This window comes from Ptychodera flava, chromosome 6 (genome assembly GCF_041260155.1).
Source record: "Ptychodera flava strain L36383 chromosome 6, AS_Pfla_20210202, whole genome shotgun sequence".
NCBI lineage: Eukaryota > Metazoa > Hemichordata > Enteropneusta > Ptychoderidae > Ptychodera > Ptychodera flava.
In genome coordinates, this window is record NC_091933.1 from 33,080,385 (window position 1) to 33,108,027 (window position 27,643).

The 27,643-nt window shown below is 39.0% G+C and overlaps 1 protein-coding gene across 3 annotated transcripts; it reads right to left on the bottom strand.

Annotated features, from left to right (window-relative positions):
- Positions 1–464: 464 nt before the first annotated feature.
- LOC139135542 (cyclic nucleotide-binding domain-containing protein 2-like) lies at positions 465–27,208 on the bottom strand. Of its 3 annotated transcripts, none has more exons than XM_070702979.1 (16): positions 26,486–27,208; positions 22,488–22,576; positions 22,235–22,340; positions 20,688–20,762; positions 20,033–20,195; positions 19,439–19,515; positions 17,559–17,642; positions 17,263–17,333; positions 15,901–15,978; positions 13,660–13,720; positions 13,096–13,174; positions 10,181–10,323; positions 9,444–9,563; positions 8,465–8,524; positions 4,269–4,403; positions 465–1,127 (listed from the first exon to the last, which is right to left on the bottom strand). In XM_070702979.1, exons 1-16 carry the CDS (start codon positions 26,891–26,893, stop codon positions 1,008–1,010), a joined length of 1,869 nt encoding a protein of 622 aa, XP_070559080.1. In that variant the 5' UTR covers positions 26,894–27,208; the 3' UTR covers positions 465–1,007. The 3 variants fall into 3 exon arrangements, with proteins under 3 accessions (XP_070559080.1, XP_070559081.1, XP_070559082.1); XM_070702980.1 differs by having other exon boundaries at positions 10,193–10,323; positions 26,486–27,192; XM_070702981.1 differs by lacking the exon at positions 4,269–4,403 and having other exon boundaries at positions 857–1,127; positions 26,486–27,027.
- Positions 27,209–27,643: the final 435 nt, after the last annotated feature.

Below are 27,643 nucleotides of genomic sequence, written 5' to 3' on the forward strand. Positions count from 1 at the left end.
TTTACGTAATTCGGCTGATTTTCCGAGGAGTACTCCAGATTTTCACTCCAGCAGCGAACTTTGACTTCTATTGATATGCTAATAAGGACGTCGTGCGTTCGAACTTGATCTAATGTTTTCACATAGCTTGGTATCCCCAAATAGAGATTTTGACCCCGAAATATATATTTGAAAAGAAAAGGTCATGATTTTCGTAACAAAGGGCGAGAAATTAGTCTATTGATGCGTAGATCCAGTGGCGCGATTGGCTGGAGTACGTTCTGAATACTAGATTTTTTATGCAAATGAACAACTCCTAATATGGTTGATCGATTAGACTGTGAAGACAGCAGAACTCGGGGAACTTCACTGTACAGAAACGACTTTGGTCAGTGTTAGCCATTATCTCACTTAGGTTCCTTTTTTGAAGAAAACACTCGTTAACAGCATGCCGCGTTCATATAGAAACACTGACATTCACGAAACACATTTTTCTATATTTTATTCAGAAAATTTCATTTTAATTTTTACGAAAGTAAAATTTACATCTCTTAATTTATTCTAGAAAAAATATTAATATCAAATCCGAGTGCGAGAAACGCTGACCATCATTGTGTTATCGTCACACGAGTGAAATGTCTCATGAAGAATTACCATGACTGTTTTGCTGTCTTAAATTATATAAATTAATCTTTAAAAAATTGTTGTTATTAATAGGAAATCGACGTCCATCTAAGTTCAACTATTTTCGTAAAATGTTCTCGTAAGGTATAGTCTTGGGCTGCCGATCAATTTTTTATCAGCGATTTTGAAATATCTTTCGACATATCCCGCCATATTGTCGTGAAGGAGATTTCACACAACGGACAGTTTGTCGTTTTAAGGAGCATTTGCTAGAGACAGGGCCTCTCCTCTGTCACTTTCACCCCTTCCATTGATAAAACGGTAACCTTCTCCAGAGAGGGAGGATTGGAACGGTTGTGCATAATTAATGATTGTTCACAAACCGATGAGTACTTAAATATTCATTATCTGGGTCTGTCTTTTTCTCTCACTTTCAGCTGAACCATGTCCTTGCGATACTGCACCCAGTTCGTTTGCCTCCTCAGCAAATTATTCAGCTCTTCGTCCGTTGGCAGTTCACTTTCCTAAATGAACAGAAGGGCGATACACAAAAAAATACTCTAAATCGCCTTTCTATGAAAATTTTTTCAAGGTCGAAAAGAGACGAGGCAATTGAAAAGAAATTAAAACCACAGTTAAATGAACGGCAATAGGTTTATATACCCAAAGACAGTAACTGTTGTAGAGAACTGTTTCGACAGTAAATCGTTTCGCTTGAGCGAACTAAATGAGGTTTTGCTCACAGGTAAAGTCTATCAAGATCATCAATTATTCCTTATTAGTTTGCGCATGCAACACAGTAACTAAACTGTGGATGTAATCGGTATATCGTTGATTGAATTTGGAAACTGGGTGACGATATATAAATATTTTAATCCCGAGTTATGGCGGGTAATTTACAGAATTAATGAGGCAAGAAAAGTAAGGGACACTCAAACTCTGATGAGAGAGAGAGAGAGAGAGAGAGAGAGAGAGAGAGAGAGAGAGAGAGAGAGAGAGAGAGAGAGTACGAAGACATCTGTCATTTCACATGTTATGTACATATATTATTAATGTCACGGTGGATACAAGTAAAAATGTTATGTACATATATTATTAATATAAATAGACTCTCAAGAGCAAAATTATAGTGAAGGGCCTATCAAATTGTATCACTAATCTCATTCCCATGATCACCGTTAATGATGCCGGAAGATTTTAAACATAGCGTGACTGCCGGTTCTCTGATTAACGGTATTTTATATTTGTTATTCGTGCTCCACACAGTTGACTGATTTAGTCTCAGTTATGAGTGTCATAAACACATCTCTTTTATATGCAATCTAGCGATATATAGAGTTGAAGTGGGAATATGAGATTACTGTACGTGCCTTGAAACATTTAACAAAGGAAAGGCAAATAAGAAAGCAGTAATTCTCGCTTCTTTCACGTGATAATTGCTTTACAGAAGATATCGATACAATTAGGCGCGTCAAATAAAATTCTTTGTTAACCGTCCGCGTGCTGATAGAGAAAATTAAGAAAAACAAACACAATGTTAACACTATTGCGAATAAAATTATTATTTTTCTAAAAGAAACCAAAAAAAACCAGCTTATGTCAATACGCTTGTGTTTTTTGTCAGTCTTTGTTTTTTTTCCTGGCAGATTGGTAGGTTTTTCAAAAATCCAAGAACTGCAAAAAAAATAATGCTTCAAATGGCATTATTATGTTTGCTAAGTATCTACTCATTTCTGCCTGTTTCGTCGTCTCTTTTTGATTGATTGTTTGTGTGTTTTTTGTTCTTTTGCTTGCCTATGCAATCCTGATTGTTTGTTCACTGCTGTATTGAAGCTGTCCGAACTAATGTACAGACGCCCAGAGATGACGTCATCGCTGAAAATTACAATGATATACGCGGCGTGAGAAAGCGTTGGGCAATCGTTCATGTAACTCGAGATGCATGCACGAATAGCGAATGGATGAACCCTTGTGTCTTGTGATTTTACGCAAAGTGCCCCGGAGCGGATATTTGCAAGCTGTTCTGGAGAAAATACTAACATTTGAGCGATAAATAAGTCATAGACGGGGATTACTTTCGCTTATTCGGTACGCAAAAGCTGTAGACCGTGGCAAAGCCGCCAAATGGCGAAGTAAGACTCAGTGTACAGCAACAAAGCCACCTGACATGACGTCAATTGTAGAAATAAATATTATTTAGACACTGGTGAACATCACGTAACGCGGTGCAATATATTAAGATGTGTCTCTTTTAACAGTTTATGTGCGGACTGGTTTTGAATTCGGGCAAAATGTAACTACACGGTGTTCAATAAAACGAAAATTGACCCCGTTTATCCACGCAGGCAGCTTAGCCGTTGAAGGTGTCTGTTTACACGTCTATGAGTTCTTTGCTCCTTCATCTTGGTTTCATATTCCAACATGTGATTTATGGAAATTTACACTTTGATCGGCGTGCATCGTAGCTATTCCAATATGTTGACATGCGGACATGTCAACACGGAATGTAACAAGGAGTTATAAGGCTTTGATTAAATTTTATGAAATCTTTTCATCGTTTTTAACAAATACATTTTCTGATTATTCTTCTCGGAGGAGTAAAGCTTTGCTTAATATTGACAAGTCAATTTCAGGTCAGACTAAAATTTGGTTGTAAACAATATATTAACAAATTGCCCATTACACATGTACGGGAACTTGAAGTGTCGACGAGTTGATCATTGGGATTTCAGATATGTGATTTAAGTAGGACGAGCTACTGTACTTTTTGAAAAGAACAATAATACTGGGAAAAGCATCAAAAGTTAAAGCTGATGAAAATATAAATATTTTGACGGAATTAAGCCGGAGCTAAGCGTTGATGAAAAGCTTTTGCTTTTTTTTCTCAGAAATATCCAACGACTTGGGGATGAAACAACGTCATTTACGAAAGGAGTGTACATGTCACTCTCCTGGAGTCACTCTCAAGAGCTGACGTTGGAGAAAAGACCCCAATACACATTGGACTCTGATGTGCATCGTGACAACAATTCCGTCTCTTGGGCATATCAATCCGAAAAGACAGCTGAATACGATTATGAGGCGAGATCCGTGGCTGCGTATCAATATTAATAGACTAATCAGACCCTTTATGATGGGGAAAAAATCCTCAAGCCCAAGTGTCGCAGAGGGAGCTTTTCTTTTCACAAACTTCTCTTGAAAGCAATGAATTTACCTAATATTGACTCATCATATCATGTGACATCACAACTGCGGAATGTTCTTTGGATACATGTGGCTTCAAGCACCATTAGCTTTGACCTTTGATGTGTTCTAGTCATATTTTGTTTTGTTTGTGTTATATAGTTTCTTGTTCTCCTACTGATATCAGTTCAAAATGTCTTGTCTTCAGTTTGCCTGAAAGACAACTTGTATTTAAATAATATCCGATGTAACAGTTATATTTTTGGCAACTTGGTCCCGTCGACAATTCTTTGTCAACAATATCAATACCTATTGTAACACAATATAAATTGTTTGCTAAGCTAATGTTCCAACGTAGTCTAGGCGCGAGAAGAAGAAAATGTTTTTGTTTCTACAGCACAAAAAAGAGAAAATATTTTCAAAATTCGATCACAGCTACTGTCCCTTTCAGTGGCAAATCCGTTTTGAAACGTCTGTCTTACCGTCTTTTTAATCGTCAGAAGTGTGTCTATGGACGCGTTGTTCAGGAAAAACTTCTTGGAAAGCATAACACACTCTGCGGCCTCGCTGATCAAAAAGAAGTTCCGTCTTGCGCCGTATGCCAGGTCGGCTAAACCCTGTGAGCAAAAACAGGGAAAACGAAAACCGATAATCGCTGATTTGGGACTGAAACTGTTAATGACCTTCTGTCCATCTAAACCTCATTATCGCCAGAAGAAGCTCTCAAGGCGAACCACCATCACCATAGATCCTATAGGCTGACCCTGTGCATGTGATTAAAGGTATAAAGTATTTCCCCAAGTACGCTATACTACCATGGGTTTAATCCATGCAATTCGTCACTCCCGCACACTTAACTTTTAAATGCTCACCTCGTCTGAAAATGCTCGAAATACACATTTTTTGAAAGAAGAGACAACGAAATAGTAATATTTAATTCGACAACCGGAGCAAAGTTTTGTCAAAAGTCGCACCATTAAAATAACCGTAAGGATCAGAACACGCAACAAAATATTGCGGATACCTGTCACGCATGCCCACTAGAGATTATCGTTTCCATTATAACTCTTGATATCCTCTTAGACTTGAATCACAACTTACCTACTAGTATCAGGCACTGCAGACACACTAACTGTCACTGACATTCACTGAAATTTATATTCATTACGTGGCGATTTTATTTCGAACCAAACAGTAATACTGTCTGATCTTCGATCGTCGGATTTACAACTTAGATTCGCTGTCCACGTTCGGTTAAATTCATCATTTCATAGTCATTCTCACTACAGTGGTTATCATGGTAAGTACAACCGCGACACTATCAATCATCCGTCGACAGTCGTATTGAGTAACCTTTAATTTAACCTGTGGCTAATAGTCACATGTTTAGCATAAATCACGCCACAGACATTTATTCTGCAGCCGTAAATTTCTTCAGTATTAAAAGTGACACGTATATCTACCTCAGACTCTTGACCGCGTGAAATTAGGTTGTCTGTCTGACTGCGCCAGCCGCTGACCATGCATGACACAAGAACGGCCTATCCAGATGTGACTGTGCAAACATTGTCATTCTACACTCATGGGCAAGATCGCTCTAGACAATTTAAAACTTTAGTCTCGCATTTCTGGACCGGTAAATCGTTGTTAAAATTGGTCGAGATGCGCAAACCTCTCTCCAAATGACACCTAATGTTTGCAGCCGACCTTGTTAGCTCTCGTGTTTACACGTGGGCTAATGTCATAGCGATGTCTGTCTGTCTGTCCGTGTGTGTGTGTATGTTAGTGTGTGTGTCTGTGTGTCTGTCTGTTTACACGATAACTCCAAAACGCCTGAACAGATTCAAGTCAGATTTGGTACACAGGTACCATATGCTACTTGCACGAACTGATTAGATTTTGGTTAGTGTGGCTTGCATATTAATGAAGTTATGCAATATCATTTTTTTCTGTACAATGGTGTCCCTATAGAGACGGTAATGACAGTGTAGACATATGTCAAGAAATACTGCACAAAATTTCATGAAACTTTTCACAGATGACAAACTCAGAACATTATGATGATACTGTGAGTGTCATGTCAATTATCTGCTCATTTGCATATTTAATTAACTTTTGTTATTAGTGACATAACTCTGAAATTCCTGCACCAACTTGATGATACGTGCAACAAATATTGATCTAAAATATACCTAATTATACTTAGAAGCATTGGGCAGTGTTAAGTTAATAAATAGCTCATTTGCATATTTAATGAAGTTTTATAATTAGTCATATAACTCCGATATAACTGCACCAAATTTGATGAATTCTGCTGCAGATACTGATCTGACTGATATCTAACTGTGGTGTAAAGCGCTTAGTAGTGTCAAGTTAATTAAGGGTTCATTTGCATATTTAATGAACCTTGTAATTAGGTATATAACTCTGAAATTACGGCGCCCAAGTCAGTGAAATCTGGTACAGATATTAATCTGATAAATATCTAATTGTACTGACAAGCATTTGTCAAGTTAACATATAGCTCATTTGCATATTTTATGAAGTATTGTAATTAGTTATATAACTCCGAAATAACTGGACAAAATGTGATGAAATCTGCTGCAGATACTGATCCGATAGATAGCTAATTCTGGTGTAAAGCATGTATTTGTATGGGGTTAAGTAAGGGTTCATTTGCATATTTAAGGAACTTTGTAATTAGTGATAATAATCGCAATCATACCAATCCATAATCCAATGACAGTAGGTCAGAATTCGCAAGACGATAGTTGTAAACATAGACACAAAACAGCACAGAACAGACAGTAAATAGACGGCACACAAACAAAGTCATATTCATGAAAGAAAGATATATGGACCTCTGGCCAGAAGACCAAGAAGTGATGTCAGGTGTTTCGAAAATAGTAAGCGCATCCTGCCCCACATGTGGCACCCGCCATATATAAATCTATAAGTCAGATAGGTAGTGGTCATTTACTAAGGCCCAATGTCACCGATACCATCAGTGATCATTTGTCGAAGAGAGATATTGTATTTATCTACCAGCTTGCGATACCTGCCAAAAAAGCGTTTGAATGTAGAGACAAGTCTTGCTCTGGTGTAACCTTGATTTAACAGTTTGTAAGAGAGATGGCCATGTCTCTCTACAAAATCACTATATGAACTGCATGCTCTCGCATATCGAATAAGCTGGGAAATGTATACCCCATAAGCTGGTGAGAGTGGAATATTACTTATGAGGTGTGGAAAATTGATGATACTAAAGTTGAAATCATCTCTCTTGTCATATAGCCTAGTAGAAAGGTGACCATTAGAGTCAAATTCAAGTAAAATGTCCAGATATGAAGCAGAAAAGGCCATTTCTGTAGTTTCTTTAATCTCCAATTCTGGAGGATAAATCATAGCGAGATCATATTACTCCAAAATTACAGCATTACATTTGATGAAAATTGCTGATAAATATTTAATTGTACTGAGAAGCATTGGGCGTGTCAAGTTAATAATTAGCTCATTCACATATTAAGTAAAGTTTTGTAATTAGTGATTTAACTCTGAGAGTACTGTGCGAAAATTGATGAAACCTCCTACATATAATGATATAACAGATATATAATTGTTCTTATTACACGCCTCACACGGGTGTCGATTATATTGGTATGAATTTGGTTTATTGACAGGGATATTGAAAAACATAATACAATAAATCCTCGTCAGAGATAGTTACTCTGGCAGTATACCGTATACATGTCTACTCTTATCAGAAGTCTGTCGTCCACTCCGCGTCGTGTGTTCAATTGAACTGCTGTCAGAATATACAATGTCTGTCTTTGTTCTTGTGATTTGGTTAGTGATTATCCTGAGGTCTGCAAATGTTGCGTAACATCTCCTTGCTCGTTGTTTCGTAACTTTAAAATGAGACAGGTCAAAGGTACAATTGTTTTACACAACTTCATAACAGTAAAAATGAATTACTGCAGGCATGCAGTAATTCATTTCATACTGTATTATTTCATGCGTCCGGTAGTGTCTGATAAATGTCAATATATGTCGAGTCATCAGCAGTCAATTTCAATGCTTAATAACTAAGTTTGTAATTTTGTCAAGCTCAAAGTCTTTCCTTCCATTCAGGGGTCACATTAGTAGGTCAAGTTGTTGTGTTGAGTAAATGCTAAAATTTTCTAGTCTGTTTACTGACTATTAATGAACCTGTTGTAAAACACGTGAGCACATTCAGTTCATATCTGGTTTTAAGTCTGTGACTGTTCTTAAAATTTGTGTCACATGTAGGGAAGAGTTTGTTTCAACGTTAATTTTGGCAGCTTGGCTGCTTTTTGCAAACGCTAATCAAACGACTGCCAACTGGAAAAAGGTGATAATCTCGAAATAAAAAAATTCCATTTCACCTTTGTTCAAAAAACATTCTTTGTCATATCGTAGGGTGTGAAAAAAATAGAATGACTTAATTCTGATAACCCCCTCCTAAGATCTAACGATTTCTCCCTCATGATCAGACGCGACTATTGACCCGTCGATGTCACAGCTATGCCTGATACTTATACTGTAAAGTCAAGCAGTTTGTCCGAATACCGAAACGGTGTTAGTGTCAAACAACCGCCGACAGAACAAATTATCTGCCTTTTTATCATAGATTCGACACAAGGATGAATGTACTTACGAATGTATCTCCTTTTGTCAGGGATTTTATTTTGATAAATCGGTAGTTCAGGTCACCAGTCTGCAAAACAATGGCCAAACGAGCCAGTGGGATGGTTACAATCCAGAAAACAGAATGTATGTATGTATAATCAACACAATAAGCTGATCATTTTCACCGGGGCTTTTGTCAAGTAATTTCAGTTCAATTTATGTGAAATTTTGGTAAAAGTGTATTTTATCGCAGAGTAATTTAAAGCATACTATGTGAGACAGAGAACCTATCTCTCTTAAGTTAGAATCGATCAAATCATGTTGTGCCTTCAAGACTATAAGATATGTATGATACAGTGTTGATGGAAAGTATGCACAGCCAGGATACACAGACACATTTAACAGGTCGCTAGATTGACACAGAGATCAAGATGTCACCAAAGCGTTGGCGATATGACGCTACTGGCCACTCGGCGTATTGACAATAGCAGAATACACACAACTCAAAAAAGTAGTCACTTCAAGAGGTACTAGAGTAAAGTGACAGGTTGGTTCGATTGTGCAATGGTATTCTCTTCAGAGAGAGAGAGAGAGAGAGAGAGAGAGAGAGAGAGAGAGAGAGAGAGAGAGAGAGAGAGAGAGAGAGAGAGAGAGAGAGAGAGAGAGAGAGACAGAGAGACAGACAGACAGACAGACAGAAGACAGACAGACAGAGAGCGATAGAGACGGACAGACAGGCAGACAGAGACAGACAGAGACAGACAGAGACAGAGCCGGACAGACTAGACAGGCAGACAGACAGACAGAGATTCAACAATATGTGAATTGTAAAAGGAAAAGCAAATGGGCAGAGAAAGTAATAATGAGATTGACAAATATACCTGTTGTTTGAAGCTTCTGTCACCAAAATTATTTTAATGAAAGTGACAGCGTTTGATTTATTTTTTCAATTTCGTCATCTTACTGCACTTGAAATGCATATGACCAACACGTGGCCCATGTCTTACCTGGTTGCCGTCACTGGTATGTTCTCTATTGTCCGTGCTTTCGTCGAGATCTTCTTCACTTTCATCCGACGTATTCCCGCTTTTGAGCGAGTCAGTCTCGACGAGATCGGACCCTGCATTCTGAAAACGGAAAATAACGAGGCAGGTATGGTATCGACGCGATATTGATTTTCTTAAATAAAGAAGGAAAGCACGTTGCGGTTTTTTTCATTGCTTCTGTAAACTGAAATTAATTGGATCCGCATCGACAGAGCTTAAACGTTTAATCAGTGTTGGAGATCATTAGTCCAACTGGCTTGAGGATATACTTTGTCCAGCCAGACAACGAAGGCCTGTAAAGGGGTTTTCTGAACAGAGCAGTTTAAATCATTACTTCACGATCTAGTCTTCGTCACATCATAAACGTAATGTTATTAATCCCACACAATGTGTTCAGTGTCACCCATACATTGTATTTGTTAAAGAATCCATAAGACGCCTTGCAGCACGAATAGACAGTCTGAGACTTGCGGCTTTACATTCAGTTGAAGGGATTTCATTGCAAATACTCGTTGCTGCAAGAAGTAAGCAGTTTACGTATAGCCATCTTTTTGTTGTAATTGTGCGCACTCGTTAATTTCCTCTACTTCTTTAAAATTTCACTGTGGAACTATGCATCTACTACATGTTTTATGGGCAATTGAAATGTTTCACCGCACAACAATTACGAGGGAGTAACCAATAGCGTCGATAATGACCTCATTTGCTACCTCCTCGATTGCAGCGAGTTGAGCGCACCGCTGTGATTCCCTCTCCGCTCTGGCCCTTCTTAACTCCTCGACAAACAGTTCGGCTTCGTCTTTAGTCTGCCTCGCCTCAAACATCATATCAATACGGGATCCTACAGAGTAAAGAAAGAACGGAGTGTCATTATTGTGTTTCTTTACCAAAATCTCTCCTACTTCCTCAGGATCGGGAAACCCCAAAAAGGAAACAGCAAATCTTGTTACATTCTAAGGCAGAAGATATGTGTTAGTTTGTGAAATCGGGCCGTACATATCTACTATGACATGCTGTAATACACTTATTTTCGCTTTGGTTCCGAATGCACGCAACATATTTAAAAAGGAGCGAAACCCAGTGCAAGATTAAACTACTACAACAGTAACGTTGACAATTCTTTTCAAGTTTTGTTGCATGTGTCAGCGACCGTTTCTGGGTCTGGCTCGCACAGCGAGTAACCTTGGTTCAGTTGTGATTCAAGAAATTGATGTTTTATTTGTGATCGATAGTTTTCGTGAAAATACTTCAATGAGATGAACGCCGATACAGGGTATTTACACTGGGATTTTCGAACTATCTGCACGGTTGCATCGCGTTCAGTCCTACTTCGCAGACTCCATAGTTCTACAGGTGCTTCTTGTACAAGACAAACAGTTTAGCGTAAAATGCAAAGATACACACGCGACGGGGTATTTACAAGTATCGAGACTTTCTTTATTCACCGAAGTGAACCAAGTCCATGGCTGAACATCGCGATGAACCATCAAGCTCTCAGCATATCGACGTCGACTGTATGTGTGCACCACATTGATTGTGCTGATGATCAAATTCAGGTCCAGACTTGAATTCAATCGTCAACAATAACAATGCTCGTCACACGCTGGCATGGCGGATTGACAAATCATATACGAGTATTTCTACAGCGACTCCGCCGCTGCGGTATTTCAAAACGCGGTGGGAGGAAGACCAAGAAACGGTATAGTGGCAAAAAATAATACTGCAAAGTTGTCGAAAGTTGCAGTTAAATTTACATTAAATAGACTCTATACAGATCGTTCGGTTTAATTCTGCAAATTAATATGATAAAATATTTAAAATGTCCCTCCGGTATATAATAGTTAAAATACCCCTCCGGTAGTCTGTTTCTATAATGATATATCTGAAGCAGAAGCCGGGGAGAAACTTCAGTATTCAAAGAATGCGAATGCAGCGTATAAAAAAAAAAGTAATTTGCAAGTTTGAGGGCAAGATAATACGCAAATGTTCTCATAAAATGAATTCATATTATTTGATACACATTCACGACGGATAAATAATGATTTCACTGTCATTCAGAGGCAAATAGCCGGCTGACCGCGTCATAAATCAATTCGTCTAGACACCGATAAAAACTACTAAAGCCATAACAGTGCATTGCCCGTGTTTAAGATTTCAATTTACGGCATGCATAACCAGGAAAATTTGCTTTTAAATTAATAACACGCAATCAGAGTAGTCATGAAAAGTCTTCTATGTTGATCTTTGCAATAATAATCATTTTTGGCAACTCCAACTTAAGAATTGAGAAATGGCAATATTAATCATCCCCGCAGCTAATTTAATAACGCCCTTATATGCGATAGATTTGAAATGCTCACGTAATTTTCAGAACAGACGGGATGTGAAGCTCTGTCAGGATTCATGAAATCGGAACTCTCTCTCTATTTCTGACTTTTGAAGTTTGAGAGCACTGATCGCTACCCGCTACCTCACCAATTTACACACATTAGGCCTATAGGACTCATGACATTTTCTTTATCAAATCTCCCCATTCATCCTAGCTTTTTTTATCCTGGAACAAGGCAACAAAATCGTTGTACACTGGGTCCTTAACTGATTATCAAGATCGTGTAAGAAGCTGTCAATGTCAAATTCAATGACCGTAGTGCTGTTAGTTTAAACAGCCCTTCAAACAAATCAATGGTTTTTCCGGAGCGAATGGCTGTGGAAATGCTATTAGGCATGCGCAGTCAAGTGGACGCGGGAAGATGAAACGATACTGCCTCAGCGCCGTACTGAAGAAGAAACTTTGTGAAAAAATAATCGGCTTGCTAGCAATACCAGGAGAGAGTCTGTACAACATCCTGGTTACTGGACAATGCGACAGATCCGAGATTCATTTCAATGAAATACAGCACTGCAGCTGATCAAGATCCCTTTCCATCGGTTCTATTTTGAAATCAAATATAAAAATCGAATTCACCCGCTGCACCTTATTATTAGCCGCGGAGATAATTTCCCCAAATGTCGCTCGTGTTTTGCCAGCCGAATTTAGCGACGAATTGTTTCGGATAAACACGATTACGACTTTGCAATTTCGTTCCATTTAGGAGGTAATGAGTGATGTTTGTTGTTATCGCTCGGAGGCATCTCCTCGAAGACTTTCTAAAGGTTTTTGTGCAATTATGCGACTTTCCTCGTAGAAAGGTAAACGTTGAAATAAGTTTCGCCGCCGGAGGGTACGGCATCAGTATACGGTTGATCGGCTAATTGATTGGTTCGCCCCGAGTCCCTGACCGAAGTGCGGTAGTGTGCGCTCGTAACGGTCCACCGACGCAAAAGTAATCCGAAGTGCGCGTGAGGCCAAATAAGAAATGTGTGCATTTCCCCTAACTGCGGGTTCTGAAAATATGGGCTAACAGTTGGGTTAGTAATCATTGAAGGGAGACTTTGACCCGAAGTAAATTAGAAAAATTGACAAAATTACCACACCTCGCAAAAATGTGCTATGTGAGTGGAAAATATCTTCAGGGGCAACAAATTTACAACTGGGTAGATTAGGTTACGAAAAACATTGATTTTTGCCCTTGGTCTAATCAAAACATAAAAATCTCTCTCCGCGAATGCTTACCTTTCTCCGGTATCCTCTCTTCTTCGTAAACTTCGCCATTCTTGAATTTTCTGACCTTCTTAAGAAGATCACAGCGACCCTTAAATGCAAATCACACGACGTTCAGATTATTCCGTATGCATGCATTATGCTCTTAGGGAAATAATTTCTGGTTGAAATCAGTGTCGATCATCGTATATTCTAAAGAAGGCATCAATATACTCCTAAGAAATCCGTGCTCACTTTGTTGAACATCACATATCACGTCTTGTCCTTAGTCCTTCCCGAACTTTAATTGACTAACTGGAATAACAAGGGTTACAGTGTCTATAGGTGAGAATTGACATTCGGATTCACCGTAGAGGAAGCACCAAGAGCTCGCAGTCGTGAAGGAACAGCTCTTCATTCACTTGCAGTCTGTTACCACAGAGAAGCATGTAATTGTGTGAGTAAATGGGGTGCTGCGTGCTTGTCTGTCTGTCTCTACTACCTCCATGGTTTGTTTAAATACCTCTGCGAAGAAGGAAAGCGAAAGGCGTTGTACGTTCCCAATGCAAAATTAGCTGAAAGAATTATTGGGCTTACCGATTTAACAATGTAGATCCATTTGTCATTGGCGCTATCTTCAACTAGTATTTGACCTTTCCTAAAACGTGCAAAAGATTAGATACTAAAATGTTGTCATTTTGAACACAAGTCAACTTCAGCTGTTTCGTTCACTGAAAGGGATATTAATAGTCAGTGCCAAAACAAATGCGCGTCATTAAAATCATCGAGAGGTGTTTTGACTTTTAAATAAGATATACGGTGGTTAATTCAACGCCCGGGTTTATCCTTTAGGGTCGATTGCTCATAAAGCTTATGCTTGGCCGTTTACGAGCTCCTGTTGAACGATATTTCAGACAGCAAAATTTACATCACTCATTTACAGGGTAAAGACTTTGCTGCCCTCAGTAGGCCCCGCGTCGCGTGCTCCACGACTAAAGACCGCCCACAGAAACTGTCTACGGAGATCATGGGTCTCTTTGTCCGGGGTTCTCTGTCATCCTCGGTCCTTTTCGAGAGTGCAATTATTACCTCATCTGTCTGACGGCAATTAATCAAATAATAATGATCCAGAAATTGGCAAGAGACATGAATTGACGGACTTATGCGTGTCTCTATTTAAACATCTTTCTTTGCGGGTTCATTAGAGACCTTCTGTGGACTTCATACCCTACAGGGCAATTAATCGAGGTAGATTGATATTTACAGCATATCCCAGGACACACGTGAATCCCTTTTGCCCTGTTTTAGCACTAACATAAATTTTATCCTGCTCTCACGCTTCGGAGAGGAATGTTCCGCGGTTGTCTCGAGAGACCCAGTATGTCTTTCAATTATTGACCTGGACATCGCCGTCGTTTGTTCACCTTCGCTTCATCGACGGCAAGGTTTGGGCAGAGCTTAAAAATCAGATCTATCAAGTCCCCCGCCAAAACAATAAAAATGCCACAGAGACTTCCGATCACATTAAATCACGTGATTTACCACTAATCGGTAAACCGATTACTTCATAATGCGCATTTACAGTGGTTCAATCAGCCCGAGGATTTAACGGTGATACCAACATTGCAACTTCATAATCCAAACCATCAAGATTAAGGTAGAAAACGAGTACCCGCCGTTTCGCTAGTTTTCTCTCGTATGGTGGAACAGCCAAGTGTGTCAAAAGACAGCAATTCAAATCAGTCACATTTCGTTCCCATCGCCTGAACCGGCGACCCCCGCTATCACTCTGCGCATTGACACACCTGAGCATTATTAAAAGTGAAGGTCGTGTGGACTATAGGTCACGTTGAAATATATTTGTTCGTGCTAGGCTAGTTAAACTCTCTTGGAAACAAACTTGATACGTCAATATTTTTGTTTCGTCTTTGCTCACTACTTTAATTTGCTATCATATAGAAACTCAAGCAACTCCTTCACATGAAAAGCGGCATGCTTGTCATTTGTGTTTATTACTTAACTTTAGCTTTGAATAAATTATCTCCGATTTGTCTTAGCCGTACTTCTAAATCTATGTTCCTTTCGTAAGTACTTGTTAAATCAGCTCTTTACATGTACATGGGTCAGTCATTGATTTCACATTTTAATATTTTATCATCGACCCTCGAGCAAAACATAGACCTATCGACCCTCGAGAAAGTGAGATTTATTCAAACTAATGAATCTATAATGACATACACCTATTAAGTGACTCTGTTCTTAAAGTAAGTGACTCTGAAAAGACAACTAGAAATGTTTACTGATTTGGTGTACGTAGAGAATATTTTCATGGTAATGTATGCATTTCTACAGTCTGGCATCGATTTTAATTGGAAGTGATACTGTAGGGGGAAAAAAGGCTAGCGTAATTTGCACGCCATTCGTTAGAACCGGGAAATGTGGCGAACATTACTCTCGGCCACTGTTTGCGACATTGTGTCAGATTCGATGTAATATGCACTGTTCACATTTACACAGATACAGCAAGGTCTTCCTAATCTCGCGAGACTTGAAATTCAAGTGTGCAGGCGGTGAAGATCGTATTGATTGCAACATGCGACACACCGGTGAATCATGAACACGCACCGCTCACTCAGCGCATTGTTGCCCCGTACAATAAAAGTTATTATCTTTAAACGCTGGACAAAAACACAATTATGTCCCAAGCTGAGGTACATGTCTAACTAGTAGAAGCGTATTATTCACCGGCACCAGGCGTCTATCCCACTTTACATACTCTTCTCCTGGTCAAAAAGGTAAATTAAATTCGGACGACAGAGAATTTTGAATGCCGCCTACCTGAAAAAGGACAGGGCACACTTCTTTGGGTTTTCAGCCAATAAGTCCAAGGGCCAATCCTTTAGGAAATATAAACTCCTGCAAATGAATATAATGAGAGTTCTCAGTCACGTGACAATCACATGCCTACCTTACGTGCAAGCTTCGATAAAGCTCAGTAATGTATTGAAAATGATGGGTAATAATATGCAGGTATAAATATCTTTATTTAGGATTAGATTCTGTAAGTTTTTCTCTTTGTACAAAATATGGTGCATATATGCTGATATCTCTGGTAATTATTCAACGATCTTTCCAAATAAAACAGCTTTGTTGATTCATGATATTGAAATCTCTAAGTCTTAACGATATGTCGCCAAGCTAAGAGTCATCCCCGAGAGATGATTTCCGAGAAAATATGCAATATGTTGCGAAAAGCAGAGGACGTGTTTTCGGACTTAAGACGCTAACGCGGTGACGGAGAGTATGAGAATAAATAAATTTATACTCTCGTATTTAGTCGTGAACATTTTGAAATGCATGGCGGACTTATATACTCGGATACTGCATCGATGCATCACACGCACCAAGAGTTTGTTTAGTAAAATACGATGATTGTAAAAGTAAAGTTGTGGTCATGTAGTGACTTTGAGCCGCCCCCTTCTTATCATCCTCGACCTGGATAGAAACACTGAAACTCTGAGAAACAACGTTACTTGATTCTTCACTTCACTCTTTATTTCTTTCGATGACTGTCGAATTATAAGAAGGACGGTTCACGGGTCATTATGCTTGAACTGGTCGAACGTGAAGTCCATGCTTCAAAATCACCCATGCATGGTCTAATGCGACCGAGTCTGACAGAATAGGTAAGATTTCGCACCGTGCACTGTCGATTTCTCATTTATGATTGATAGAAATGCGCAAACTCGAGAAAGTGTTTAATGTTATTCATCCCATCCTGATGGTATAATAGTATTATTGTAGTACAAGTCGTGATACAGATGCGGTATTTACAGCTGCAGTTCAAAATTGCCTCAGCTCTACCACTTCAGTCTTCTCTGCGAAAACGATGCTCAGAGCCCCCTCTTCTACCTGTTTTTCGACATCCATTCATTTTCACCTCGGTTCTTTTGCTTTCTCACCATCCATTTACCCAACAGTCCACACGATTGAACGTTCGCTTGTATATTTTTAGAGACACTCGAAAACGGACAACAGTCTTTCGCTGTTGACAACTACTTTCATAGCAGGAATTGATTCCGTCTCTACTCCCCCTACAATCGACAGCTAATTATCAGGAGATTCCAGGCCGTTACAGTTTCCTACGATGTCTTTGTGTAACTTCGAAGCAAGAAATTTAATACTAGGGCGTCACATTACCTTAAGAACTCCATGTTCTCATCCTGACTCAGTGTTTCTAGTCCGCCTGACATGAAAATTTCGGTGTAATCCTGTCGAGAGGGAAATCAGTGTTTGATTTGTGGCAAGGTTTTATGAAGTTCTCACTATCATCATCGTGAAATAACTAACGAATATAATCAACTATGACGAGGCTCAATTAAGCAAGCTATGCCAATTATAATCGACTTGCACGCAATAATTCTGTATCAATTCAAGTTCGCTCTGAGCAGAAGTGAGTCACGGGGCTGCAAAATGTCAGATAATGGATCACTTACGTCTATGTCGATACATAGCAGTTCTATTCTCTCCATGGCAACAACTGTTGCTTCCCGAGTAGAACATGTCAGGATGGCTTTTTCCTGGAATCGTAGCGTGAAATAAAAATAGTTGTTCACGGCTGAAATACGTCTTTCAGCGACATACATACATACATACATACATACATACATACATACATACATACATACATACATACATACATACATACATACAGACAGACAGACAGACAGACAGACAGACAGACAGACAGACAGACAGACAGACAGACAGACAGACAGGCAACTATATTTCATCTCAGATCAGATTACTCATACAAATGCACGAAACTTGAGCGAGGGATATCATATCTTTATAGTTGCAGTAGATTTTATCATTATACCGCTCCAACTGCATTTTACAACCTGTGTACCCGTTTCTCATAACACTTGACGATGATTTTCACGTTTTACTACATTAACATGGAAATCACACAATCATTAAACTTGTTTTTCAGTAAGGCCATAGGTGTCGGTCGTGCCTGCTCGTTCATGCCGGTTAACGCGGCACAGATTTCGTGTTCCGCAGTCTAAGGGAGCATTCGTTTTTTACTGGGAGAGGGGGTCGGTGGAAATCAGGGGGGTTGACTTTTACAAAACCGTTTTTAGGGTGGTCAAATTATACAATCAATGATTGGAAGGGGGGTCAAATTTTATAAAGATTTGTATGGAGTTAGGGGAAAAAATTGACTTTGGAATTTCACCGAAATGTTGCTTGGTCCTCCATACTTGATCTATGAGCAGTCTATGAGAAGCTATGAATAATTTCTTTTAGATACAAAACTAGCTAAATCTGTGTATTTATAGACTCTTGATAATTGATATTAATGTACTTGATCAGACTACGGTAGTTACCTGTGCATGTGTGAGCAAGAAATTTGATTTTGGAATTTCGCCGAAATTTGACCATCTTGTCTATAAGGAAACTATGAATATTTTTTTCCCATACAAAACTAGGTAAATTATGTACTCTTGATTATTGATATTAGTGAACTTGATGAGACTTGGGTGATTACAAGTTCACGTTTGTGTAAAAAAAAATGATTTTGGAATTTCACCAAAAATGATGATTCTCTATACATTGTGGTATGTGTGGAAACTTTAAACATTTTTTTACAATATAAAACTAGCTATTAAAATCTGTGCTTTAAAAAGGTTTGACAATTTATGTACATGTACGTGACGAGAATATCATATTTGAAAAAGCAAATCTGAAAAACCCATATGACATTGGAATTTCACCCAGTGATTATTTGTAAAGTTCAAAAAGGATTCTTTGAAAGTTCAAAGGAAAATTATAAGTCAATTAAGATGTCATTGATACAGACTGTGACATCTTGGGGAGGGTCGCTGTTTTTTGTGCATGGAAATTGGGGAGGGTAACTCTTTTTCTTGCAAACACTTTTAAGGGCCTAATTTCCAGGGCCATAGGGTGCAAAGGGTTAATGAATCAAATCAGATGATTTTTTTTTGGGGGGGGGGGGTCACATTTTACAATTGATGAATTGTGGGGTCGAATTTTAGAAATTTGATTTGGAGAGGGGTCGCTTTTTACATTTCATTTGTCGCTCAAGTTCCATCGACCCCCTCCCCGTAAAAACTAAATGCTCCCTAAACGACAAATGACCTAGAGAAGACGACGGTTTAGGCATTGCTCAGTTGCCAATTGCAAATGCCATTGACTCAAGTTCAGAACTCCATGAACTGGCACTCGATAAACACCTTGAGGAATGTCGCCCACTTCAATTTCTTTGACTATTCATGTGTCTGCCGTATGTTTTGCTAATCAACGAATGAAAAATCTCCGTATACTCTTCGAATCAAACATATTGTTCACTCACCCCAAAGCTTTCTCCTTTATTCAGAATTCCGACGGTCTCGGTCCTGTCTCGTTCTACGTTGAATTCGCTCACTACAGCTGTTACAACAGATTAAATAAACACACAAATTATAAACAAGTACATCGGGTAATGTTCCATTCACTAAAACGCGACAAACAATTTTATGTAATGACGTATTGGTGTAAAAATCCTTCATTTTATTTGACGTGAAATAATTTACAGTGTATAGCAACCCTTGTCTACAGAGTTCGTTGTAAGTCATGCCAAAAGCTTTATTTTTTCGTTTGAAATATTCTGTTCTGATGTATAGTTTTTACGCATGTTGGATGTACTGGCGCCTACATCTAAAACTCGTGTGTTTCCTTGTGTAAAATAGTGTCTCAGAAGTCGACAAGTGTCATTGACAGAAGATATAGTTTCACAGCCCCACTGACTCTACATCTGCATAGCTGGCGTTGCTGCTTTAGTGTAATAGATCATTTACTTTGTTTTCGCCAACTTATATAGTATTTTTCGTAATAATGAAGGTGCGTGTATGGCGTCAATATTACGTAATCAGTGCCAAGATGGCGGTGTTAATTTCTGTGTTCTTACCCGACCCTGACAGCACAAAATAGTAGTTGATAGGCATGTAACCCTGTCTCAAAATGAGTCTTTTGGGTTCAAAACTTTGATACCATCCGACCTCGGCTAGTTTACGATGCATGTAGGCAGGATAGCATGCGATTGACTCGATATTGCGAAGAGCAACTTGAACCTTGACCAAAGGAAAGAAAGTAAAATAAAATTATTAGGATGTCTTTAATACTGATGTGAACACAGTGGGGATAATCTGTATGCGTTTGACATGTGCTTTGATTCTAAGTAAAAAGACATGTACGCGTCTTACGACCGAACCCTCAGATGGGTAATCAAACGCCCATTACGCGCTCACCTTACGGTTTTACGATACGTCGTAAAAGGGTAACCTCGACCACGGTGACAGATTTTCTGCGTCACGACCTGCAGGCCTGTTTTTCCTTGCGGATATGCCCTTTTAAAACGCAAAGAGTGACAATTCCTAACGATCAGTCCGAAATGAACGCAAGACTGAAATGCAATCAAAGGCTATTATATCTGACAGGAAATGGCAATGCAAGAAGATTGGGCTAAACCGATGACGTCATAGCCAGGAAACTTCGACAAGGTTGCCTCCGAGCAATGCGCACAATATACTTACACGGCGAATTTCTGCGCATTATATACTTACGTGATAAAGTTCTTTTGGTGTTCTTTCCCGGGGTTCCATCTTCAAAATCCGTTTGGCTTCTTGTGTCACCTTACCCTGGTGGGGAAACACGCAAAATTGTTCTTTGTAAAAATTACCGACAAACTTTGCTTCAGGAAATTTCAATTGCAGCGACGAGACTAAGATTGGTAGGGAAATTAAAAATTAAATTCTGATGAACGTTCGAAGAACAGACATAATTAATCGGAATAGTCCCCTTTATGTCCATTCTGCGTTTATTTGAATTATTAATCTGTTTGCTAGGGAAAAGATGATCCCGCTACCGATTGGAAATGTCAGTATTCATCGATTGATCTGATGAACCCGTATGGCCTTTGAAATCACCGTTTATGATTCTCGACCTTTTTCCTAGATCAGCGCGTAGACTAGAAAATATCATTTTGACAAAGACAATTAAAAACGACCTAAAAACCACTACATCATAACTTCCTATTTTGTTGAGGGGACAACATCTGTGATTGACGATGGCAGTTTCATTATTTTTATTCTATCAAACAATTTCTGAATCACTTTCTTCTTCTTCCTCCTCTCATGGAAGAGTATTGAATAACATGAGTATTAGCCGTCGATGAAAGAATACACTGTGAACAGTATGCAATGGTCGATGCTACCGAATGATATTCTAGTCCATATTGACATCCGGGCATTATATACAGGCTGTGTTGACAAGTTAAAGATAGGGATTTCTACATGATGTCGATAGTAGAATAAGAAACTGTGGTCAGAGATCAAAATTAAAAAAATACTAAAAAATAGATTGTTTAAGCTGATGAAGCTTTAATTCACAGTCCTTTATGAATGATGTCGCAATACAATCTTTGCTGGAAATGATATGCAAATTATTTTTTCCCGGCGCTGCTGTCAAGTTTGGCTATTGACTTACAGCTTGCCAGTGGTTATATTCTTTTATAATTCGACAATTTTCCATCTGATTTGAAAACTTCGTCGTCGCTCGGAGAAGGAGAAACGCCAGGTGTGCGGTAGACAGCTAAATCGTGTTAAATGTGTTAAAAAAGCTCAGAAGTCAGAAATAGGAGACTGGTGCATGGTGTATTTATGTTTGTGTTTTCTTGTAGAAAAAGATAAGTGACAGCACCGTGTCTGTTTGTATATATTACTGTCAGGATCTGACAACTGATAAGCTTGCCTGGGATATTCAGCATGTGCACGTCAGCAAAGAACAAAAAATCATAAAACTGTTAAATTATACTGAACAAAACAGTGTCATCATATTGTGACAGTTTCTCTGGAATTTCTAGCAAAATAAATCATAGATGAAGGCCAACAACTCTAAGTCTTATATAACCTGCAAAACCTATATGTGCTCTGCAGTGGCATAAAATGGCGCAGAAATGATTAGCCGGGAATGAATTATTGAATGAATTATTGTCATCATAGGTATTTCATATCAGAGTTTTAATACATATATTGGACCGAAACAGTGTTAAGTGCATCGCCGTGCTCATCTTTTCTGCAACGTATGAGTAGATTGTGCGTACAACTTATACCTGCTTTTGGGCTTTGAACGCCGATAAGTCAAAGAGAAGATCCCCGTCAACCTCTCTTTCCTCCATACCATACATCGTAATTTGTGGTGACTTCTCCGAGTCGGCCCTTTGTAAATAAATAAATAAATAAATAAATAAATAAATAAATAAATAAATAATCATCTCGTGGCAAATAAGGGTCGAAGAACACCTACATGTATCTGCGTCAAAATGTGAGAAATGAAATATTAGCCATTCTTTCATAGATACTCACACATGGAAATGTTTCTTGCAGAGTCTGTACATGAATCCAATGAGTTTTCCAACCATTCGAAACTTCTGGACCAGGTATGCAGTGTGGCTCTGTTGGGAAAGAAGAGAGAGTGCGTTCAACGGACACGTATCCTTTCTTTATCGAGCCCGCCCTCTCTGGTCACTCGCTTATTTCTTGCGTCCACAATTATCTTTTGTCCATATACCTTTGCTCCGGTTTCACTTTTTATTGCCCATTTTTGTCTCCTCTTTACAACTTAACATGTCTTCCTTCATATGACCTTCATTTACCTTGTTGTCGTCTCCTTGACTACCTCACATCGTTTGACGACAATCTATCTATCAGATCTATCAAGATTGCATCATGACATGAATAATTTCTGGAGCAAAAAAATCTGATTGTTCATTACTTCGTTGAAAAAGTGAAAAGAAGTGATTCTTCACGTTTCTGGCAGAGTCACTAGTAAATATAATTGATTATATGCTACATATCACTTCTATTCTTATAGGTCAAATAGATGGTTTTGATTTTTTTTCGACGTACAGACAAAATTTCTATAATAGCGCCTACTGCCAACTCACAGGATATTCCAAGGGTTATCTGAAACTGAATTTTTAATTTCGGATTTGGGTAATTCAACCTAACTTCGCACAGAGCGACAAGACTTCTTATACTTGATACGCAACAGTCTTCCGAAATTTCAGATTTGCCTTAGCGGATAAAGAAAAGTCGTGTAATGCTGTCCGTACAGCACCTTAATGAATTTTTCAACCTATTTTGAAATATTCATATAAACTGGCGCCATTAATTCTACACCAAAGACGGCAACCCGTTCCCAGTTGTCCTGGAATAATTATTGCGTTGTCATCGCGCATTCACCCCGAGTTTGAACTGGAAACAACAAAGCGTGCGTATAATGATGTCCCGGAGCAATAAAGTCCCAGGTTGTTAAAAGTATTTGGTTGTTTTTTACTTCAGAATGACTATCTTACACATTGTATCATCTTAGTAAGTTTAATTAATCAGCGATGTCTCCACCTTGGTTATTTAGAATCCAATGCTACGGTTCACAAATATGAAAAAATTCACAACTTCCATATACATGGATTGCAGATTTGTCATAAATGGTTGATTCCATAATACGTGCATTTCCTTCCATGCCCGGGAGTGTCACCGAACGTCTCCAGCCTATCTGTGCATAAAGTAAAATTTCTAATGCTTGAAGCACGACATAGCGACTTTCATTCACACAATTAAGTGTATTAATGGATATTATTTGGGTATAAAACTCCGTTAAAAGTGTAGAATATATACCTCGGAGCGTGGTCTACATATAAAACTACCTAACGTGATCTCCAATGCTCATGGATGTGACTTTTTAAAATGCCCCAATGTATTGTCTGTCAGACTGGAATATCTGAAAGAAAACATGACTTTTAATGTAAAAATATAGTTCGGTCTCTTTTGGAGATGACAATCATTTTGGACAATTTCAAACGATCTTTTCCGATAACTTTGTAAAGGTGTAGGAGTGAACTTTGTAAAAGTCAGAAATCCAATTTTACTGCGTTTTTTGAACCATCGCCATACTTGCATCGTTGTTTCGTTGGGGCTCCGCTCTTGTACGGTTTCAGGTCGAAGCCTGCGAAAAGTTGTGCTGTCATGCCTGCGACGTAATGCCTTCAGACTCAAAAGGCAAGACAAGTTCAAGTTCACCGCGTACGCTTTAAGTTAACTTAAATTGAATAAGACAAACGCTTTTGCCATAGCAATGCGAGTAATGTCAGATGCACCTATCTCACTCTCTTTTGATGCGTTCACGATAAAGTACTTGATACACTTAAAATAGGACGTCGTTTGACCAGTCCTCCAAACCTATCAACTAAGACAAATTGTTTTTAAAACTGAACCATGAACTTTTCTAAATATCCAAAGCAATTTTAAACGTCCATTATATACTAACAAAGCTGTCTGTAAATCTCATCTTCATTTTTAAGTTAATCATTATCACTATTGATTCCTAAATTATTGAAAGAAAAAAGAAAGAAACCTTATTACACCCCGATTCTTAGCAGCGAATCTTCATCTTGAAACCGACACAAATCACTCACACATAAGCATGAATTGTCAATTTATCGCATTGCTGTTTCAGCTAGCTTCTACTCTTCATGACAGAACGCGTGTTTTGTTTCCTCGCAATGCTGTCGAAGTATCGTTGCTCCGTTGTGCAAGAGAGAACATACATTTTGCTAGCAATAAAGCGATTGGTCTGTTAGCTACGAATTGCATCCATAACTGGGTAGTAGACTAGTCAGAACCTATTATAATACGAACCAAATACTTAACCGACCCATGGCTTTTAAATCATTCGTCATCGATCTTGATCAAGCTTGAATAATTGATTGTTCCAGAAATTTCGCTTTATTTATCCCCTTTAGTGTCGTCGTATTTTCATTTGTCGCGTGTCGCGAATTGATTGTGCTCTACCAGATTGAGGTCTATCAAATGCTCTCGACAAGCTAACAAGAAGGACATGACATGATCATTGCCAACGATTAACATGCACCTAAGTGTATACTTCTGAGAGAGAGAGAGAGAGAGAGAGAGAGAGAGAGAGAGAGAGAGAGAGAGAGAGAGAGAGAGAGAGAGAGAGAGAGAGTTTGTGTGACGGACAGACAGACAGACTGAAACAGACAGACAGAGACAGGCAGGCAGACAGACAGACAGGGAGACACAGACAGACAGGGAGCCAGAGACAGGGAGAGTCAGAGAGAGACAGATAGACAGACAGGTATACAGACAGACAGAAATAGAGAGAGTAATAGAGAAACAGAGACTGACAGACATAGACAAGGTACTGTACTGAAACTTTGACAGTAGAACGAATGCATTTTAGTCAATGATTTGGGATTATAGACCATTTCAGTTCAGTTGACTTTATTTATAAGAAAATTCTATTCATGATGAAGTCGTACTTCACCGTTTCGTTTGGTAATCAGTTTGCTTTGTAGCATACATCAGCAAACTGTTCTTTCTTTTAGTTGTAAAACGTCCACGCAATGAATGTTTCCTGGAGGAAAAATGTCATTTCCAAATTCAGAGACGGCGTTATACATTACTTATATCAGATACATTCAGAACAATCTAACGCGCTTCAGTTGTAAAATTCACGGTGTGAGTAAATTCAATTTCACTTTAGCAAAATTGAATTGTCATTTAAGTACCGGCTTGTATTGCTTGCATTGCGCGATGTAATGAATGTGTAAAATAGAGTAATCGGATTTGATTTGGCGTCGTGATTTGATTTATTTACTGACCGAATGGGGACTATGAAACGCAAGCTGTTCACATTCACTTGAATAGTCAGTTCTTTTAATCGTGTCTACGGGGAATAAGAATCAACAGTTTTCGGGTAATAAATTCTCAGAAAACTCTTGGACGGTAATAGTTGTGAGATATGAGATAGTTTCATTGAAGCTTATTTAATCAGCTCTAAGTGACTCACTTTTCCGGTTAATTGGAAGTTTCAGAAAAATCGGGATCGCCTGTGATGCCACTTGTAAATTCGAATGTATAAATGTGTAAGTGGCCAAAAAACAAAAAAAAACAAACCAATTTTAGGGCCTTCGACTAAAATTGCAATCCCTAAATATGAATATCACTGAACATAGTATTTTACAAAATTTCACCTTAAAATACAAACGTTCCTTGCTTTATTGATCTCAACTGCAATGATTGTGAGCTGAAAAACCTCGGCGTGATTTTCATTTATGGGAGGCGAGGGATCTTACAATTCCATTAACGGTCCATGCAACACCATTGCTATTTTTATCTTAAAATCGATCCTCCTCGTCTGCAAAATCTTATTTCTTTTTTTACTTGACCACAATGTGTTTTAAAGACTTACCATAGAGACTAGCAACTTCAAGTTCAAGTTCACGGGAAATAATCAAGGAAACGTCAAGAGAGAAAAAGAGTTTTCATATGTTTACTCTTACCGCTTTTCTTGTTTTCCATTTCTTGTCATCGGTTCGACCAATCCTACGAATCGATTCGGACAGGGCCGAATCAGACGGCTCTCTGCGAGTTAACGCCGATATCGTATTGACGGCCGGCATCACACCGCTCACGATGTTCGTGAGATGAAGAGACCCGCGCCTTCCTAGTGGTATTTTCCCGAGGAGGGGTTCAGTTTCTCGGCGTCGAACGCCGTCGCTACGAGGGGTAAACTTGATCGAGTTGTTTCCCTTCGATAGCAAATCCGACGCACGGCGGTAAACCTTCGGACGGGCGTCGCGCTCTCGCAACGGCTTAGTAATGCCCATCTTGACCAGCGTCTCTCGCATCTGTTCACGTTTTATGCTGTGATCATAACGATCACGCGGTGTTACCGTAATGGATTCCATAATATCGACGCCGAAGTAAAAGTTCACAATTTATCTCGTTCAGTTAGAAATGCACTTCCTCGGTGGCCTTGTTGACCTTGAAATCACCTTCTGCATTCAGTCTTGTTCCTGTGCTGGAATCTCATGTCGCAGTTTCAAGGAATGACATGAGTTATGCATTTTGAAAAAGAACACTCGAGGGATGTTCGAAGAAAACGGTATGGGGCGAGGTCCCCTTTGCCAAACAACGAACTCAAAACTCTGCCTTATCTACTTCGGCACAACTCAGTTTGCATCCACGGTCGACTTTGCGTCCATCTGAGTATGAGATTTCTCACATACGCAGGTAAGATCAATCTAGTCATCTTGACAACACTCCAATCACTTAAATGTATATTTGCTTTCTCGCTAAGGCCCATTGTTGTTTTAGATAATACCATTCTAAACCCAGTTTACTTTCCCGGTTTCTTTACGCTACAGAGCAAACAGTCAACAACGCCGCACCGTTGTGCTTTTGACGCATTCGATAGGTCCGTTATTGCAGTAACCAAGACGGGACCCAATACTTCCAGTTGACACCGCCCCAAACTTTCATTGAAATTAAGGGGCAATTAGGACGTGAGGTTGTCGTCGCCTCAAGCAGTTTTTATTCAGTTCTGTCAAAATACATATGAGAACATGGACGATGTCACTTCGACTGTCTACTCATTCACTTTGAAGAAACAGTCGGCCCGCTTCAATGTTTCTCTTTGTATATTAGCCTACCCAAAG